At 44.8% G+C, this 17,973-nt stretch overlaps 1 protein-coding gene across 11 annotated transcripts in view; it reads left to right on the forward strand.

The window, feature by feature from the left end:
* LOC139567722 (myosin-10-like) overlaps nt 1-17,973 on the forward strand; it is a 93,725-nt gene that overhangs the window by 73,231 nt on the left and 2,521 nt on the right. For all 11 annotated transcript variants that reach the window (XM_071389159.1, XM_071389167.1, XM_071389158.1 and 8 more), the window contains 23 exons: nt 184-305; nt 446-515; nt 697-857; nt 1,229-1,337; nt 1,503-1,634; nt 2,157-2,363; nt 2,701-2,838; nt 3,230-3,353; nt 3,992-4,163; nt 6,739-6,951; nt 7,215-7,359; nt 8,161-8,367; nt 8,504-8,608; nt 8,858-9,010; nt 10,172-10,420; nt 10,660-10,872; nt 11,285-11,497; nt 11,780-11,941; nt 12,675-12,892; nt 13,389-13,512; nt 13,839-14,047; nt 16,149-16,257; nt 17,276-17,448. In XM_071389159.1, coding sequence (XP_071245260.1) covers nt 184-305; nt 446-515; nt 697-857; nt 1,229-1,337; nt 1,503-1,634; nt 2,157-2,363; nt 2,701-2,838; nt 3,230-3,353; nt 3,992-4,163; nt 6,739-6,951; nt 7,215-7,359; nt 8,161-8,367; nt 8,504-8,608; nt 8,858-9,010; nt 10,172-10,420; nt 10,660-10,872; nt 11,285-11,497; nt 11,780-11,941; nt 12,675-12,892; nt 13,389-13,512; nt 13,839-14,047; nt 16,149-16,257; nt 17,276-17,448 — 3,728 coding nt within the window. The remainder of the gene's footprint in view (nt 1-183; nt 306-445; nt 516-696; nt 858-1,228; nt 1,338-1,502; nt 1,635-2,156; nt 2,364-2,700; nt 2,839-3,229; nt 3,354-3,991; nt 4,164-6,738; nt 6,952-7,214; nt 7,360-8,160; nt 8,368-8,503; nt 8,609-8,857; nt 9,011-10,171; nt 10,421-10,659; nt 10,873-11,284; nt 11,498-11,779; nt 11,942-12,674; nt 12,893-13,388; nt 13,513-13,838; nt 14,048-16,148; nt 16,258-17,275; nt 17,449-17,973) is intronic.

Below are 17,973 nucleotides of genomic sequence, written 5' to 3' on the forward strand. Positions count from 1 at the left end.
CTATAGCCAACAGAAGGGGTGAGACTTGAATTGATCTCTTAATTTCAGGGTTTTCTCTGAGTATATATTGCTAGGCCTTCTGTAGACACAAGGTTAATAGGTAATAGTCTTTGCTTGTACACCTGTACCAGGTTTTTGCATTATTTATTTATAACACTTCACTTTGTCTCTCTCCCATGTCAGGCTGGTAAGCTGGAGCCTCATCTGGTTCTGGAGCAGCTGAGGTGTAATGGAGTTCTGGAGGGGATCCGTATCTGCAGACAGGGCTTCCCCAACCGCATCGTCTTCCAGGAGTTCAGACAGAGGTAACCACGGAAACAGGACACATAACTATTGTGCTTGTGTTCTGTGTCTTCACTGTGAGCCGACTAGACTGCCCTCACTTACAGTGATCTCTGGGCATATGCCAGTGCATTAACTCCTAGTACTTCTCTATTTATCCCAGGTACGAGATCCTGACTCCTAATGCCATCCCCAAGGGCTTCATGGATGGGAAACAGGCCTGCGAGAGGATGGTAAAGGGCTTCCAATGTTATCTATTAACTAAGACAATAAGCAAAAGTGTTGAAACTCATGAAAATATGAGTTGTGTCAATGCACCACCCTGTTTAAAATGATACCATTGACAAACAACGAAGATCTGATTTGCATGCTGACTTTCCTCATTTACTCGTATTCTCCTGTGTATCGTAACAGATCCGAGCGTTGGAACTGGACCCCAACCTGTTCCGTATCGGCCAGAGTAAGATCTTCTTCAGGACCGGAGTCCTGGCCCACCTGGAGGAGGAGAGAGACCTGAAGATCACTGACATCATCATCTACTTCCAGTCTGTCTGCCGCGGCTACCTGGCACGCAAGTGAGTCATTAGGATTAATAATTGATTCATAACTTAATTCATATTTATATAGCCAGACTTTCCAGACTTCCAGACTTCAAATCACTTTACATAGTAAGTACCATGACTCAGCAGCCCCACTGTCTGTCCCCTATCACTCAATCAAGTAAGTTTAAATGTCCACCTCATTACTGAGGCATGTTCATGCCCTTTGATTTCAATGCAACTCACAAAAATGGGGCATAAGTACAGATAAGTTATGAAGTTGCTAAAACTGTATAAAGTCAAAATGATCCTGTGTGTGTTATGGTTTGGGATACAGCTGTGGCCAAGTTAAGTACTGAAAGTAAGGCTGTATGTGATATCAGTCTCTTAATTATGCATCTCCTCAGGGCGTTTGCTAAGAAGCAGCAGCAGCTGAGTGCTCTGAAGGTCCTCCAGAGGAACTGTGCTGCCTACCTCAAGCTGCGCCACTGGCAGTGGTGGAGACTCTTCACCAAGGTGAGTGGAGGTTTTACTGATGGAGAGTGCTGTGAGACCACATCTACACCCACTGTTAACAGGATTCACATGACCACTTCTCTACAACTTATTCCTTTCCTATTCCTTTCTTCCATTCCTCCCTCCCCTGACCTTGATGGGACCCTCCTCCCTTTTCCCTTCCAGGTGAAGCCTCTGCTCCAGGTGACCCGGCAGGAGGAGGAGATGCAGGCCAAAGACGAGGAGCTGGTCAAGGTGAAGGAGAGACAGAGCAAGGTGGAGGGAGAGCTGGTGGATATGGAGAGGAAACACCAACAGGTGAGCTACTACCTGGAGCCCGTACCTGAACCCAATACCATGGTTCCATACCTCAATCTAGCTATTCTTCTGAAATATGCACTGCTGGAGATAAAACAACATATGAACTTACTCCAGCCATTCTGAATGTTGTTGGCTTCCATAGTTCATGCTGTGTAGTAGAAGTCTAGCCACTGGGTTTGAAGGTTGAGTAGGATACTCTTAGAAAAAAAGGGTTCCAAAAGGGTTCTGCTGTTGTCCCCATAGGAGAACCATTTTTGGTTCCAAGTATAACTATTTTGGGTTCCATGTAGAACCCTCTGTGGAAAGGGTTCTACATGGAATTGAAAAGGGTTCTACCTGGAACCAAACAGGGTTCTTCAAAGGGTTCTCCTATGGGGACAACCAAAGAACCCTTTTTGGTCCTAGATAGCAACTTTTTTATAGGCTTGAGGAGATTTGACCTTTCGACATTCTAATCGAATAACACCTAGAAAAGAAGCGTAGGTAAACGTTGCTCTCTATCCTCTGTGTCCCCCACAGCTCCTAGAGGAGAAGAACATCCTTGCAGAGCAGTTGCAGGCGGAGACGGAGCTGTTTGCCGAGGCGGAGGAGATGAGGGCCCGCCTGGCCGCTAAGAAGCAGGAGCTGGAGGAGATCCTCCACGACCTGGAGTCCAGAGTGGAGGAGGAGGAGGAGAGGAACCAGAGCATGCAGAACGAGAAGAAGAAGATGCAGTCCCACATCCAGGTCAGAGAGAGACCCATATATGCACATATGGATGCAGCATGGACACCTGCGCACACACACACGCACACGCACACGCACACGCACACACACACACATACACACACACACACACACACACACACACACACACACACACACACACACACACACACACACACACACACACACACACACACACACACACACACACACACACACACCATCAGTTAATGAGTTAATGTTGGTTTAGATGGAATTCATTCTCACTAAAACTATTGATAACTTCAGCATTGCAATACATATCCTTGTGCTGAAGATACTGAGTGTCTCTGTTGGTATGTCCACTGTCTATCCATAGGATCTAGAGGAGCAGTTAGATGAGGAGGAGGCAGCCAGGCAGAAGCTGCAGCTGGAGAAGGTGACGGCCGAGGCCAAGATCAAGAAGATGGAGGAGGACATTCTACTGCTGGAGGACCAGAACTCCAAGTTCCTCAAGGTCAGAGAAGACCTTGAGAGAAGGTCTAATACCTGATTTACACCTTCTGCTTCCACACCGTCCGCTAGGTCCTCTCGAACAAAACCAGAAGACGTAATATCGAATGTCCCCTGCCAACACTGAACGCGGAACCCTGTGCAGATGGTAGCGGGCATTTGATTGAAGCAGAAGGCATAAATTAGGTATTAGACCTGTATAGAACCCTGAAGGGTACAGGAAATAGTAGAGATTTTTAAGAGTATCTTAATCTGATACAAATGATTTATTACAAGATGCCATGAAGGGGAAGCTAAAGAACCACATGCGGCTCTGGAGCCACATGTTGCAGACCCCTGTTGTTAAACCTCTCTACCGTTTTCTACATCTCTCCTTGCCTCTCTCCACCCAACAGGAGAAGAAGCTGCTGGACGACCGTGTGGCCGAGATGACCTCCCAGCTGACGGAGGAGGAGGAGAAGGCCAAGAACCTGGGCAAGGTCAAGAACAAGCAGGAGGTGATGATGATCGACCTGGAAGGTAAAAGCTTCACTGTGGCTCTTCCTCAATTGGTCTCCTCGATTCCTTGCTCTCTTTCTTCCTTGCTCTCTTTCTCTACCTTCATTGGAGGAGAAGGTCCACGGTCTTTCCCGTCAGGCATTCTTCTCCAAAGCCTTTTGATGATGCAAGGAATTGAGGAAAGTTGTAGAACTTACTGTAACTCCCTCAACATGGCAGACGCTCAACTGCATATAATAACATTAAGATGAGACTACAGACTGGATAAGATTAAGACTTCTCTGGTAATGTGATTCTGCGTATGCATAGGAATTCCATTTCAGTTCGGACACCACAATGACTTAATGGCTTACCAAGCTGAAGAATCTGGTTACTTCTGCTTAAGTGGAATGTTCGAGTGGATACTTTTGAGTGCTGGTCCAACATCTATTTTCATCGTTTGGTTGACCCCGCTGCCCTTCCACCTTGTGTGTGTCTGTCTGCGTACGTGTGTGTCTGTGTGTGTGTGTGTGTGTGTGTGTGTGTGTGTGTGTGTGTGTGTGTGTGTGTGTGTGTGTGTGTGTGTGTGTGTGTGTGTGTGTGTGTGTGTGTGTGTGTGTGTCTGTCTGCGTACGTGTGTCTGTCTGCGTACGTGTGTCTGTGTGTGTGTGTGTCAACAGAGCGCCTGAAGAAGGAGGAGAAGAGTCGCCAGGAGCTGGAGAAGGCCAAGAGGAAGCTAGACGCTGAGACCACGGACCTCCAGGACCAGATAGCTGAGCTGCAGGCCCAGATAGAGGAGCTCAAGATCCAGCTGGCCAAGAAGGAGGAGGAGCTACAGGCCGCTCTGTCCAGGTGAGATACTCCCCCTCCAGCCCCAAAATGGATTCTCAATAACATTCATGGGTTGTGTTCAGTTTGCACCATACAAGAGAAAATGTTTTGAAACGGTGAAATCGAATGAAATGGAGGATGCACTATGTGAACGCTACCTGGATCAATAAGGGGAATAGATGATGACTAGATGAGCTTTGCCCACCATGCAGGCCTGTACCACGCATGTTGCCTGTTCCTATGGCAACCGGCCCAACCTGCCCGGCCACTACTGTGGTCCAGTAAACCATACCGGCTAGATGTGCACCCACACATACTCCCACTTCCATCGCTTGTCCCCATAGCAACAGTCCACTATACAGGGCCCAAGCAGTTGAGACCCCACGGGCACACACACGCATTAAAAAATACCACAGTTAACTATAGAATACTACAATACTTACTATAGAATCCTGTAGTATACTGTAGAATACTATAGTACACACTGTAGAATCCCTCGAACGTGTGTAGAATTTAGTATAGAATGTTGTAGTATAGTAAATACTACAGTATGCTACAGACCACAAAAACACGACAGTAATGACTATAGTATATACACAGATTTGCAGGTGTTATAGCAGTAACGCAATGCTTACGTTACTAGTTCCAACAGTGCAGTAGATTGTAAATACTACAGTACACTACAGTAAAGTCCGCAAAAACACTACAGTGAATACAATATTATTTAACCACAGTATACTATAGTATTTTTTCATGTGAGCCCATACCCTCATGTTGGCTTTGAACTAAATATGTAAAAGCAGCCACACAGTCCAGCTGCTTAGTTGTTCAGTGGCATCGGTTCACTCTAAACTTAACTAATGCCTTCCTTAGTGCAGTGCGTGCTGGTATGCTGGCTATCACCCTCACTAGAGACATAATATACACGCACACTCCGAGGCAGATTGATAGAGATTGATGATATGCCCCATCCAAGTCTCTCACTGCATTTCCCAACGGAAAGGAAAAGGAATCTCAGCTTGGGCATGGCAGCCATGACGGATCGTCTCACACCTCAGAGGGAATTGGTCACGGAATCTGTTTGTACTTCACAGACGTTTATTTTTAATAGCTTCTGAACAGGACTGCTGGATTCAAGGAAAACATTACCGGGTATGGCTTGAAAAAGACCTGTCTCTTGGAAGAAGGAGAAAATGTCAACTTGCATCCAAGTATTACCTCAATTTAGCTTGATCGTTCATTTAACATTCTTTGTAATCCGAAGCCAATTCAGACCTAATTTTGTGGAAAATATTCATGAGCAACACATTTGGTGTCACGTTCAATTAAGTCCCTTTTGATTAGGGATACTGAGACCACATACTAATGAGCTCCTCCTCTGGCTGCAACATTGGCATGAAGGTGAAGTCCAATCATTTAGATGTGGCGAATTCAGGTGGTGACTGTAGCGAATTCAGGTGTAGACAGTTGCGAATTCAGGTGTAAACTGTAGGCCAATGGAAACAGTATCCCCTAAATGACCTTCTGAAATCATCACTTGGTCATAGGCTAGTTGATTAAACCGTTACTTAGGCTACAGTATTCCAGTTGGAATTTTATGACTGTTTATAATTGTAGGGCTATTGAATTACCATAGTCTGGACAGTTATTATTTGACTATAATGTCTCATTAGTAGCTATATTGTTATCCATGGCTTCATCAGTGTAATACCTAATTGGACATGGAGTCATTATTTTGTCCTGGCAAAGGGACAGGCCTCTTCAGAAGCTCTAACGCAGGAATGTCTAAGGAATGCAGGCAGGGCTCAGGAGTCAAATCAAAGTGTATTGGTCGCGTACACAGATTAGCAGGTGTTATAGCAGGTGCAGTGAAATGCTTATGTTACTAGCTCCAACAGTGTAGTAGAATGTCTCTCAAACACAATACACATACACAAATAATGAAAAATCGAATCAAGAAATGACAGAACGAGTCCAATTAACAATCCAGGGGTAGATATATTAGAGTGAGTATGTGTCAGAATCCATAATAGTAATACTAATAGTAGTTTAATCTAGCCTGACTGCCAGCAACAACACATATTCAATCTCATTATGGCCCCGTCCGCAATGGCATTTCTACTGACAGAGAAAAGCACAGACAGACACGGTCAAGAAACTCGCTGCTCAGACACACACACACACAAACACACACACGGCAGGCTGACTAACACACACTGGTCCTCCATGAGCTCACTCGCTGTAAGGTCGATCACACTGCCACCCTGTGTTCACTGGGATTTTGTCACCACGCTGCAGTCTCACTTGCTAGGGCCTGTATGATTTTGAAATGATCAGCCATTTTTGGGGATTTAGAGACTGTGCAGTGATTTCATGTAGCAGTCTTGTGTACCATGGTTTTACCCAAAATTATCCTAACATTTGGACATCTCTGGTACTATAAAAGCACTGCTCAGATGAACGCCCCACAACATGATTTCTCACCTCTTCATTGAAATGGAATGTATCCTGGCATTAGCTAGCTAATCTAATGATTTCTATGTTGTTGTTTGGAATTGATTTTGGAATTGATTGTTTTTTTGTGTGTGTGTACCAGGAGTGATGAAGAGGTGGCCCAGAAGAACAACGCTCTGAAAGCTGTGCGGGAGCTGCAGGCCCAGCTGTCAGAGCTGCAGGAGGACCTGGAGTCAGAGAAGGTGTCCAGGAACAAGGCAGAGAAAGTCAAGAGGGACCTCAGTGAGGAGCTGGAGGCTCTGAAGACTGAGCTGGAGGACACTCTGGATACCACCGCTGCCCAGCAGGAGCTCAGGTACTGGGACACTGCTTGTCAGATGTACTGCTCTCTGCTGCGGTGTTACGCTTATATGTTTACTGTAGTCCCAATATGTTTATTCGGTGCTTCTAGAAATGGATAAAGAACCGGTGTAGGGTCGCACTGAAAAAGTGGCACTGTCATAGATTGGCAAAGTACCTGCGTGTGTATCTGCATGAGGGCTATGGAGAGACACACACATCTTTTATGGGTCTATCTTCCTTCCTAACCCCTCTCTCCTCTCCTTTCTCTCCTCTCAGGACCAAGCGAGAGCAGGAGGTGGCTGAGCTGAAGAAGGCCATCGACGAGGAGACCAAGAACCACGAGTCTCAGGTCCAGGAGATGAGACAGAGACACTCCACCGCCCTGGAGGAGCTGTCTGAGAATTTGGAGCAGGCCAAGAGGGTGGGTCTATAATCAGAGACAATGCACCTGTCAATCATCTAGTAACATATCTCATTACATGTTTAGCAGGCCTAGAGGCTAGGTCCACCATCAGACATGACACCTGCCAACCATAACGTCGTTATATAGTAGTAACACCACATGTTTAGCAGGTCAAGAGGGTGGATCTCCTCCAACGATGTATATAAACCCTGGATTGCTGATGCTATGTATTGGCCATTGAGAGGCTTTGAAGCCACCGGTCGGCCATATTGACACTCCCCAGTAGGAGCAGTCCTCCATAGGAATGAATGGAATTCTACAGTATTTAAATGAAATGTTTCAAGGACATAATGACATGTATTTAAGTATGTTGTCATGGGGACAGTAACATTAGTAATCTCTAAAAAGTATACAGTGTTTATATATTTTATTTTCATTTAAAAAATGTATATTTAGCTCACAATAAAATGCAAACGTATGCATTAAGGTGTTTCTAATAGAGTATACGTGGCAAAAACGAATGTAGACATTAATAAATGCATTTCTATAGCTTCCAAACTATTTTTTTACACTCCCTAGATGGAGGCATGGTGGCTTCAACACAGCACCCCCTATCTGTCATCTAATGTATATATACATCATTGGTCGCCACCTGAGAAAATAGACCTGTCAACATAACGTCATCTCATACAGTAGTAACACTATGCTATCACTTCTTTGCTAAGCCGGCCAAGAGGACGGGCCTACCCAACATACCCTCTATAAAATTCTCTCATCTCCCCAATGTATACCACAACCCCTCTCCTCTTTCCGCTGCAGTTCAAGTCCAACCTGGAGAAGAACAAGGGTACCCTGGAGAGTGACAACAAGGAGCTGGTGAGCGAGGTGAAGGGGCTTCAGCAGGCCAAGACAGAGTCAGAACAAAAGAGGAAGAAGATGGATGCTCAGCTGCAGGAGTTCATGGCCCGAGCCACCGAGGGAGAGAGGGCTAAAGTAGAACTGGCCGACCGCACACACAAACTACAGGTTAGAGGCCAAGTCAACGGACCACGCTGTCTGTCTGTCGTCATCACTATGTGTTGAAGTCAATTGGTTTCTCAAAATGGGAGTGAATATGTTTTCATGTGAATATGAAGAGATATTTATAGACCTTTGTCTGTAGACGGAGCTGGACACTGTCTCCGCCCTGCTGGAGGACGCTGAGAAGAAGGGAATCAAGCTGGCCAAGGATTCAGCCGGCCTGGAGAGTGCGTTACAGGACACACAGGTGAGCAGAGACTCCTTATACGTCATTACATGCTCTAATAGTTGAAATCGAAGTTGGAGGTATTGTAATATGCTATGGAAGCAAATGTCCTTTGATGACGCTTCATTATTGGAGACACTTGTAGCTAATGCCAATCTGCTGTAAAAACAACTTCATATCACTGTCTCCATCCAACGAGTCTCATTGTAAGTGATGTTTAACTACTGTTGGGTCTTTGCGTCTTTTGTGTGTGTGTGTGATTGTGTGTAGGAGCTGCTCCAGGAGGAGACTCGTCAGAAGCTGAACCTGAGCTCTCGTATCCGTCAGCTGGAGGAGGACAAGAGCACCCTGCAGGAGCAGCAGGAGGAGGACGAGGAGGCCCGCAGGAACCTGGAGAAACAACTGGCCACGCTGCAGGCTCAGGTATGGACCCCACTGGCATTCTTAATGTTTCACTGCCAATAGGACAGGGTTTCCAGCTGTGAACACCCACCGTTGATATTTACTACAGGTTGTGGTAGATAAATTCCTTACTCACAAAATAGGTATTGGTATAGGTTGGACACAGTGTTGGGGAGAAGTAAACTACATGTAGTTCTACTATTAATTTAACTACATTTTGCAGTAGCTTGGTGGTAGTTGAACTAAATTCAAATCTAGGTAGTGTTGTCAGTAGTTAGGCAATACATGTTTTTATTTTTCAGCATCAGACCTGCCTAATTCTCTCTTGGAACATTGTTTTTGTTTAATAGGCTAAATAACACATTCTGTTAACATATGACCCCAAAGTGATCTATTCTTGCAATTTGTAGTCTACGACATTTCAGATTTACATATCATTTTTCATGAAGTAGTTTGGATGTAGTTGTCATGGAAATTACCACCAGGGACACCTGCAGTCAATTTTAAATTAAACATTCTTTATTAACAGCAAGCTGGATAGGTCACAGTCAAACTAAAGTACCGGTCTGAAGGGAGCTTTGTCGGGGCAGTCCCGTTAGATCTCTTATATACAGCTTACACAGACAAGTTATATTTATATTATATTATATTCATAATGAATTCATCATTAACGTTTAGTTTATGCATGTGACAGACCAATACCTCATGAGGCTTCTTCTCTCCAAGCTGAGACCTTGAAACTGAGATATTCCTTTCCGTTCTCAAAATAATGTTCTGGGCGTACTGCCAAATTACAGATACTGATAGTGAGGGTTCCTCCCGGGCACGATCAGTCACTTGCATGAACCCAGTCGAATTGGTTATTAGAAAAGCACAAACATAAAATGTTCCTTCACACATTGAACTACTTTTTTAAAGTCACTTTAGTTAAGAAAACTGATATTTTTCTTAAGGGTAGCTTTAGTGTAGTTTAACTTATTTCACTGTGAAGTAATTGGTATCTTGGTAAAATATATTTTCATAGTAGCTTCCCCAACACTAAGATGATGTGATGTGGTTTTTCAAAAAAGACCACTGTCATTTTCTGTATATCAAATGCTCACTCACAAAGCTGTGAACATTATTTCCTCATGTAAGAACCACAGAAAAACAAACAAAAAAAACATTGTCTTCTCTACCTAGCTGTTTGAGTCTAGGAAGAAGCTGGATGAGGACGTGGGGACCCTGGAGTCTCTGGAGGAGGTGAAGAGGAAGCTGCAGAAGGACATGGAGCTGACCAGCCAGCGGCTGGAGGAGAAAGCCTCCGCCTTCGACAAGATGGAGAAGACCAAGACCCGCCTGCAGCAGGAGCTGGACGACCTCATGGTGGACCTGGACCACCAGAGGACCATCGTCTCCAACCTGGAGAAGAAGCAGAAGAAGTTCGACCAGGTATCGTATCATCTCCATTTGTCTCTATCCTTTCCTCTATCTCGCTTCCTTTTCTCCCTCCTCTCACCTTTGCTTATCTCCTTCTCCCCTCTGCAAAATAAAAGTAGACCTGCCATTATTGAAGAAATGGCAGATTTTTTGGGATTTCTTGATTCCAATGAGTGCCTTCGCTAACATAACTTACCAGTAAGACATTACTTGCCATCCTTCTTCATCACTATCTTCTCCCTCTATGTTAGCTCCTGGCTGAAGAGAAGACCATCTCTGCCCGCTATGCTGAGGAGCGTGACAAGGCCGAGGCTGAGGCCAGGGAGAAGGAGACCAAGGCTCTGTCTATGGCCCGGGCTCTGGACGAGGCCCTGGAGGCCAAGGAGGAGTTTGAGAGGCTCAACAAGCAGCTGAGGACTGAGATGGAGGACCTGATGAGCTCCAAGGACGACGTGGGCAAGAGCGTACGTAGTTTAAACTCCCCGTACAGAAGCTGAAGGTTCTCAAATACCTTATACAACCCAGTCCTAAGCCTTGACTTGGCTAGGCTCATCCAATGAGGATTGATAGAACCAAAATGTACAGGTTTTGGGATGTTTCTTTCAATATGGCCACCAATCCACCCACCACAGAATGAGTGAGAATACCTGTGTTACAGGAGCTGGTGGTGGTTCCTAAACATTGTTGGAGACCTTACACACATGAAGCCTTCTGTAAATTACTTAATTTTGAAAGAACGCTGTCCACCCACCTTAGAATGTTGCTTTGAGTGAAAATTTGTTTGACTAATCCTATGGGGTGGCTTCCTTATGACAGTTTTCGACCCAGAAAAGAGATGTTCCTGCTAACAGTCTCTCTACGTCCCCCTGTGTGTAGGTCCATGAGCTGGAGAAGTCGAAGCGCACCCTGGAGCAGCAGGTGGAGGAGATGAGGACCCAGCTGGAGGAGCTGGAGGACGAGCTGCAGGCCACGGAGGACGGCAAGCTGCGTCTGGAGGTCAACATGCAGGCCATGAAGGCCCAGTTCGACAGGGACCTGCAGGCAAGAGACGAACAGAACGAGGAGAAGAAGAGGACGCTGGTCAAACAGGTAGAGAGACGAGCAAAGATGACCCTTTTTGGGGAGTAACATTCAGACCTCTAATAGAAACTCAGGTAATTTAGCTAGGCCAACAGTTCGGAGAAAATAATCACCATATTATTATATGGTCAAAAACTTTAACTTATGGACTCATTATGTACTTTCCATCCATCTTCACCCTAACCGTTATTGCATCCGAGCAAGCTAGAACCCAAACTTCACTAGGTTTCATCACTTACTTGGCGTTTTCAACCCTCTCTGTAATATCTTGTTGTCTGACCCCTTCCCCAGGTTCGTGAGATGGAGGCAGAGCTGGAGGATGAGAGGAAGCAGAGAGCCCTGGCCGTGGCAGCTAAGAAGAAGCTGGAGATGGACCTCAAGGACCTGGAGGGGCAAATAGAAGCATCCAACAAGGCCAGAGATGAAGCCATCAAACAGCTCAGAAAACTACAGGTGAGACTTCATACAGGATTTGTGTTGCTTGTTCATTCTCAAGTTGTGTTGATCTAATATGTAGATTATAAATATTGAATCTTCCAAACAGGAATTCTGGGAATATTGGGATAGTTAGCAGAATTTTGCAACCATACAATGTCAATATTTTTTGCCTGATTAATTAGGAACTCCTAATTGTCTGATCTCTGATAATCAGGCATATTATTTCTTACACCTGTATCCTTTTATCAATAAAATGGACTGGTAGCCTCTGCAGGTATGGTATATGTGCCTGTCTGTCCACTGTGTAGTCAGCTTTAATGTAGCCTAGATTAGAATATGTCCAGGACTACCAACGTCTGTATTTAGATGACATCCCTGATGCTGTAAACTCTAGTTGTCCAAGTTGGTCTGGTCTCATTTGTAGCTTCCCCGCTGGCCTTACACTATTATATTCAGTATAGCTACAGGGTTGGGGTCGGTTCTATTTCAATTCGGGAAGAAAAACTGAATTTGCAACATTTTCTCGTAGGCTGCATTTACACAGGCAGCCCAATTATGGGCAACAGATTGATCTGATTGGTTAAAAGACCAATTAGTGGCAAACAATATCAGAATTGGGCTGCCTGTGTAAATGCTGCCATAGAGGAGTATTGAAGAAAATCTCATTTGAAATGGAGTTGACCCCTAACCCTGTACAGTTGCCCCAGAACGTTGGTCTCACTCTTTGCCTTGCTGCTGCCCCCTGCAGGCCCAGATGAAGGACTACCAGAGGGAGCTGGAGGAGGCCAGAGCATCCCGTGATGAGATCTTTGCACAGTCTAAAGAGAACGAGAAGAAACTAAAGGGCCTGGAAGCTGAGATCCTACAGCTGCAGGAGGACCTGGCGGCTTCAGAGAGGGCCCGTAGACACGCTGAGCAGGAGAGAGACGAGCTGGCCGACGAGATCTCAAATAGTGCCTCTGGAAAGTGAGTAGCTACATTTTCCTGATTAATGATCAAATTCAAGCATGATATTTTCCAGATTTAATGGTGCAATATGCAGAAATCGCTGGTTGCTAAAATTGTAATAGTTCACCTAATTTTAGGTTCTGTGACAAAACAAGCAATGTATCGTGTGTAGAGAATCATTGTACCATCTAAACCGCTATGAAATATATTCTCAATAACCCAAAATCTTGTATTTTCAGATGTTTGAAGCTGGTGTACAAAACTGAAAGTAAAAGACGCAAAAACGAAACTTAAGAACGGCAAGCATATAAATAGTGCGCGTAGAACAGATCTTCTTAGACTTGCTTTCAGTGAGAATGACAGATCTATAACTCACATTTCTATCTGAATTTGATCAGGTCACCCAAAAAGTTACATACTCCAGCTTTAAGTGGACCAGCAGCCTTCCCCCCCTGATTTCTATACTGTGTTCTGTACCAACCACATCACCGAATCATTCACTTGTTTGTGTCAGGTCGGCCCTGCTAGATGAGAAGAGGAGGCTGGAGGCCCGCATCTCGCAGCTGGAGGAGGAACTAGAGGAGGAACAGAGCAACATGGAGCTGCTCAACGACCGCTTCCGCAAGACCACAATGCAGGTACAGTACAACTCTCACATTGTCAAACACGTACACACAGCTCATGAAGGTACAGAACATGTAAAACTCTCTTTAAACCGGCATCGTCTCTTGACGTTTTGAGGAGGAGATCGGACAAGAGGTAAGTACTTTTGAGATTCACTCATACCTAGAGACGATTCCTGGACCATAGAATGTAGTCTCTTTATGGCCTGGAGAGTAGTCTATAATGAACTGCGCTAACAAGTATCACACCAAACTACTTCCTGGGACCCACAACTAACGGCTTTATATAGAGATGGACAAAGAGTGACCCTCTCTCCCTTTATCCCCATTTCTCTCCCAAGGTGGACATCCTGAACACGGAGCTGGCTGGGGAGCGCAGTGCGGCCCAGAAGAGTGAGAACGCCCGTCAAGGAATGGAGAGGCAGAACAAGGAGCTGAAAGCCAAGCTGGGAGAGCTGGAGGGGGCAGTCAAGTCCAAGTTCAAGGCTGCCATCACCGCCCTGGAGGCCAAGATACTGCAGCTGGAGGAGCAACTGGAGCAGGAGGCCAAGTAAGAAGCCTTCTATATACTGTACTAAGTAGACGTCATAAAGGGGGTCAGAGTTTAAAGATGGGAGGTTACCTAGAATTAAATGAGGGCTTGAATAGGTGGACTCCAGCTCATACACTCAATGTAATGATTTACCCATACTCAATAGACCGCTAGAGGTAGGAGTTTCCCCTAACCACAGATCTATTTTCAGATTACAAACTACTCAAAATCTGGACCTTTAAAGGCCCAGTGCAGTCAAAAAATGTGATTTACCTGTGCTGTGTATATATATTTCCACACCTGGAGGTTGGAATAACACTGTGAAATTGTGAAAATTATGATAATGTCCTTTTAGTATAAAGACAGCCTGAAAGTTTCAGCCTGTTTTGGTGGGATGGAGTTTTTGTCTGCCTGGTGTCATCACAATATGGTAAATTAGTTAATAGACCAATAAGAAAGAGTTCCAAACTTTTCTGCCAATAACAGCAATTTTTTTGTTTCCCCCTTCCCACTCCCTGACAGTCCTAGCAAAATTATTGCGTGAGAAATTGCTCTTTGCTAAGAATCTATTTTTGTGTCTTTTTGACCATTTTAATTGAAAACAATCACAGTAAGGTACTTCATTCCTACCCAGATATTATTTGATCTTGAGATATATATGACTGCATTGGACCTTTAACATTAGGGGGCTGAAAACATCCACTACCGTTCAAAAGTTTGGGGTCACTTAGAAATGTACTTGTTTTCCATGAAAACATACATGAAATGAGTTGCAAAATGAATAGGAAATATAGTCAAGACGTTGACAAGGTTATAAATAATGATTTTTAATTGAAACAATAATTGCACTTCTTACGTACCGTACCATACGGTCAAGCTGCTCCAACAACAGCTCAATAGGGTTGAGATCCGGTGACTCCGGTGACTGTGCTAGCCATTCCATTATAGACAGAATACCAGCTGACTGCTTCTTCCCTAAATAGTTATTGCATAGTTTTGAGCTGTGCTTTGGGTCATTGTAAGGTTGTAGGAGGAAATTGGCTCCAATTAAGTGCCGTCCACAGGGTATGGCATGGCGTTGCAAAATGGAGTGATAGCCTTCCTTCTTCAAGATCCGTTTTACCCTGTACAAATCTCCCACTTTACCACCACCAAAGCACCCCCAGATCATCACATTGCCTCCACCATGCTTGACAGATGGTGTCAAGCACTCCTCCAGCATCTTTTCATTTTGTCTGCGGCTCAAGAATGTTCTTCTTTGTGATCCGAACACCTCAAACTTAGATTAGTCTGTCCATAACACTTTTTTCCAATCTTCCTCTGTCCAGTGTCTGTGTTCTTTAGCCCATCTTAATCTTTAATTTTTATTGGCCAGTCTGAGATGTGGCTTATTCTTTGCTACTCTGCCTAGAAGGCCAGCATCCCGGAGTCGCCTCTTCACTGTTGACGTTGAGACTGGTGTTTTGCGGGTACTATTTAATGAAGCTGCCACTAGACACTCTAATGTACTTGTCCTCTTGCTCGGTTGTGCACCGGGGCCTCCCATTCCTCTTTCTATTCTGGTTAGAGCCAGTTTGCGCTGTTCTGTAAAGGGAGTAGTACACAGCGTGGTACGAGATCTTCAGTTTCTTGGCAATTTCTCGCATGGATAGCCTTCATTTCGCAGAACAAGAATAGACTGAAAGTTCTTTGTTTCTGGCCATTTTGAGCCTGTAATCGAATCCACAAATGCTGATGCTCCAGATACTCAACTAGTCTAAAGAGGGTCAGTTTTATTGCTTCTTTAATCAGAACAACAGTTTTTGAAGAGTGTCCATTGGAACACAGAAGTGATGGTTGCTGATAATGGGCCTCTGTACGCCTATGTAGATATTTTATAAAAAATCAGCCATTTCCATCTACAATAGTCATTTACAACATTAACAATGTCTACACTGTATTTCTTTTCTTTCAAAAACACGGACATTTCTATGTGACCCCAAACTTTTGAACGGTAGTGCATGAGGTTGACTAAAGTATTTTACTGCATCCTGATGCAAATGTATGTCCCTATCAGATATGAGTCAGTCAGGGTGACACTATGTACACACTTTCCTGTTATCACTCTTTTTCCTCGCAGGGAGAGGGCAGCAGCCAATAAGATCGTCCGACGCACGGAGAAGAAGCTGAAAGAGGTGGTGATTCAGGTGGAGGACGAGCGTCGCCATGCCGATCAGTACAAGGAGCAGGTGAGTGGTCGTCTCGGGTCCACAGTTAGCTTGAAACAGTCTGTTCTGACATTTAGAAAGGGTGAGTAAAAGGCCATGGACGCGTGGACGCGTAGCTACTAATTCACTATAATCAGTGTCTCTGTCATCTGTGCTGAAGCTCTCTGTCTCTCTCTCCTATTCCCACCCACGCTCTTCTGTAGCTTTGGTTCTCTCTCTCTCTCCTATTCCCACCCACTCTCTTCTGTAGCTTTGGTTCTCTCTCTCCTATTCCCACCCACGCTCTTCTGTAGCTTTGGTTCTCTCTCTCTCCTATTCCCACCCACTCTCTTCTGTAGCTTTGGTTCTCTCTCGCTCTCCTATTCCCACCCACTCTCTTCTGTAGCTTTGGTTCTCTCTCTCTCCTATTCCCACCCACGCTCTTCTGTAGCTTTGGTTCTCTCTCTCTCCTATTCCCACCCACGCTCTTCTGTAGCTTTGGTTCTCTCTCTCTCCTATTCCCACCCACGCTCTTCTGTAGCTTTGGTTCTCTCTCTCTCCTATTCCCACCCACTCTCTTCTGTAGCTTTGGTTCTCTCTCTCCTATTCCCACCCACGCTCTTCTGTAGCTTTGGTTCTCTCTCTCTCCTATTCCCACCCACTCTCTTCTGTAGCTTTGGTTCTCTCTCTCTCTCCTATTCCCACCCACGCTCTTCTGTAGCTTTGGTTCTCTCTCTCTCCTATTCCCACCCACGCTCTTCTGTAGCTTTGGTTCTCTCTCTCTCCTATTCCCACCCACTCTCTTCTGTAGCTTTGGTTCTCTCTCTGCATTCTTCTGTCTGTCCCAAACTTTTGTCTCCATCTTTGTTTTTCCAATTTCTATCCCACCTTTTGTCCATCTCCCCCCTATTCTCCAAATTTCTCTTTCTATTTCTCTCCCCCTCTCTCTCCCCCTCTCTCTCTCTTGCACTTGCAGTGTTTTAATCTTGAATTGGCCCATGAATTTGCTATGTAAATACGTTGAATTGTGCCAATAAAATTCAAATTCTCCCCACGTCAGATGGAGAAGGCCAACTCTCGTATGAAGCAGCTGAAGCGTCAGCTGGAGGAGGCTGAGGAGGAGGCTACCAGGGCCAACGCCTCCCGTAGGAAACTACAGAGGGAGCTGGACGACGCCACCGAGGCCAGCGAGGGCCTGACCCGCGAGGTCAGCACACTCAAGAACCGCCTCAGGTACAGCCTCTCATAACACTCTGTATATACACTTCACATGGTTATTTATGCCTATCGGTGTTCCCTCTGCCAGTTTCTTTAAAACAAAGAAGAATACATTCATTGTTATCACTGCCCATACATGTTCATCAACACACCTATATAGATGCAACAGGACACACACACTTTCATAGATCTGTGGGTGGGATAAATGACCATGTATGTACAGTTGGAGTCGGAAGTTTACATACACTTAGGTTGGAGTCATTAAAACTCGTTTTTCAACCACTCTGCAAATTTCTTGTTAACAAACTATAGTTTTGGCAAGTCGGTTAGGACATCTACTTTGTACATGACACAAGTAATTTTTCCAACAATTGTTTACAGACAGATTATTTCACTTATAATTCACTGTATCACAATTCCAGTGGGTCAGAAGTTTACATACACTAAGTTGACTGTGCCTTTAAACAGCTTGGAAAATTCCAGAAAATTATGTCATGGCTTTAGAAGCTTCTGATAGGCTAATTGACATCATTTGAGTCA

This window comes from Salvelinus alpinus, chromosome 2 (assembly GCF_045679555.1).
Source record: "Salvelinus alpinus chromosome 2, SLU_Salpinus.1, whole genome shotgun sequence".
Taxonomy (NCBI): Eukaryota; Metazoa; Chordata; class Actinopteri; order Salmoniformes; family Salmonidae; genus Salvelinus; species Salvelinus alpinus.